This window comes from Pundamilia nyererei, unplaced genomic scaffold, assembly GCF_000239375.1.
Source record: "Pundamilia nyererei isolate P.nyererei 1_Seehausen unplaced genomic scaffold, PunNye1.0 scaffold00576, whole genome shotgun sequence".
Classification (NCBI taxonomy): Eukaryota; Metazoa; Chordata; class Actinopteri; order Cichliformes; family Cichlidae; genus Pundamilia; species Pundamilia nyererei.
This window is the reverse complement of record NW_005187977.1, coordinates 37649-39477: the sequence shown is the minus strand read 5'-3', so window position 1 is coordinate 39477 and position 1829 is coordinate 37649. Positions and strand designations below refer to the sequence as shown.

Here is a 1829-nt window from a genome sequence, read left to right as displayed (position 1 = left end):
CACAAATAATTTGTGTGGCATCATTGATGCAGAACAGCTGATTGTTCTGTAAATAGTTTGAAATGTTTATTTAAAAACGCTTTGGCTGCATTTTTAGGTAAACAGCTGCAAAAAGCTTTGTTTGCATAACTCAGTTACTTTTTTGAAGAAGTAACTTTATAATTAATTACCCAGCATTGGTCATTGTTTACTGTATGTTGCAGACAGAGTTACAGACTCTCTCCCAGACCACAGACTCATAATACAGTCAGAGCTTTATGAAAAATAAAGAAAGAAAGCTTTGTTTTCAAACTTGGAGTTCAAGTTATTTTTCCTTCCAATAGTGTTAACATGCTACAGGTCATGAACAAGATTGTTTTTAATTGTCATTGTAAGTAGGCTGAAGCAGTTAATTTAAAGTAATCTAACATAAATGCTGTAATTTGATTACTTTAATAAACCTATGTGACTTGGATGCTGGCGTGACCACACTGCACACGTCTGATGTTGCTCACAGTGGTCCAAGGGACGCTCAGTTTGTGTGTTCGTGAAACATTAGAGGGAACGTTGATCATCAGTGAACAGGAAGTGCACGTTAGCAGTTACCTTGTTGGACCACTTGTATGCCTGCAGCAGCTGAGAGTACAGAGGAGTTTTATCCTGCACCGGGTCCAGACTCAGCAGACCGCTGTTATGGAGGGGGTGGGACTCTGAGGGGCGACCAACCAATCCGCTGAGACGCTCCAGCTCACTGACAGACAGACAGAGAGACGGATTTTCAGTCGCCAGAGAAAGTCAAACCGTAAAAACGTGTTTAGGATTAAAAAGTCATAAAATAACAGTCAGAGGTCAGGCTCACTTCAGCCTGCTCGAGCATGGCTGATTACACTTAGACTCTCAGTAAACATGGACCTAAAATCATCCTGACCATCAGCTGCTGTCTTGTCTCAAAATACACTCCAAGTGTTGCTCTGTGGCACGGAAAGTCGCCTTCAGTTTAGGATGTATTCAGAAAATGAACTTTATATTTTAATAATTCCCGTGAGGAAGATGCATATCTGCTCTGAGGATCCAGAATTCCCTTTGGACAGTATTTCAAGTTTCCACACCAACGACACAGCGACAGTAGGTGCTTGGCAGCTGTTAGAATCAGGAATCAGAATGCTTTATCAATCCCTAAGAAAATTATGTATCTGAATGGACCCTCTTCTGTCAGCATGTCTTTGTGTATTAACTCTTAAATCAGCAGAAATATGAATGGACCCTGGTCCGTCAGCATGTCTTTGTGTATTAACTCTTAAATCGGCAGAAATATGAATGGAACCTGGTCTGGGGGTTAGTGTGTTTTTCTGTAGGCTGGATCCTGACGGACTGTGTTTGGACTCACTTGAGGTCTCTGTTGACCGCCTCTAGGTTTTCCTGGAATTCGGATATAAACTGCTTCTCTCGACCCTCCAGCGTCTCGCGATTCTTCATGCCGTCCTTCAGGAACTCGAACACGCGGCTCACGCTGGAGCGCAGCGCCTGGATGCCGCTGATGGCGTGAGAAAACGCATCCAGGTTCACTCCGACATTCACCACGTCCGCCATCTTCTCTGCTTTTCCCCCCCGGCTGCTGGCGCGCGTTGATGACGTTTAGGAAGTCGTTAAAAAAAACAAAAAAACGTGACCCTGACTGAAAAGGCAATCTTACAGTCATTGGATGATGATGTAAATAAATGTAAAGATAGAAGGTTAAAGGTCACAGGTGTTTACATGCAGGGCTGGACTGGAACAAAAAATCGGCCCGGGCATTTTGACTAGAGACCGGCCCACCAGGTATTATAGAAAAACCATAAAGCCTTTGAATG

The 1829-nt window shown here is 43.4% G+C and overlaps 1 protein-coding gene across 1 annotated transcript in view; it reads right to left on the bottom strand.

Annotated features, from left to right (window-relative positions):
* Positions 1 to 1609, bottom strand: part of med27 (mediator complex subunit 27) — a 5726-nt gene extending 4117 nt beyond the window's left edge. The window contains exons 1-2 of the mRNA XM_005754500.1: positions 1367 to 1609; positions 586 to 730 (exon numbers count right to left, since the gene is read on the bottom strand). Coding sequence (XP_005754557.1) covers positions 586 to 730; positions 1367 to 1569 — 348 coding nt within the window. The 5' untranslated portion in view covers positions 1570 to 1609. The remainder of the gene's footprint in view (positions 1 to 585; positions 731 to 1366) is intronic.
* Positions 1610 to 1829: the final 220 nt, after the last annotated feature.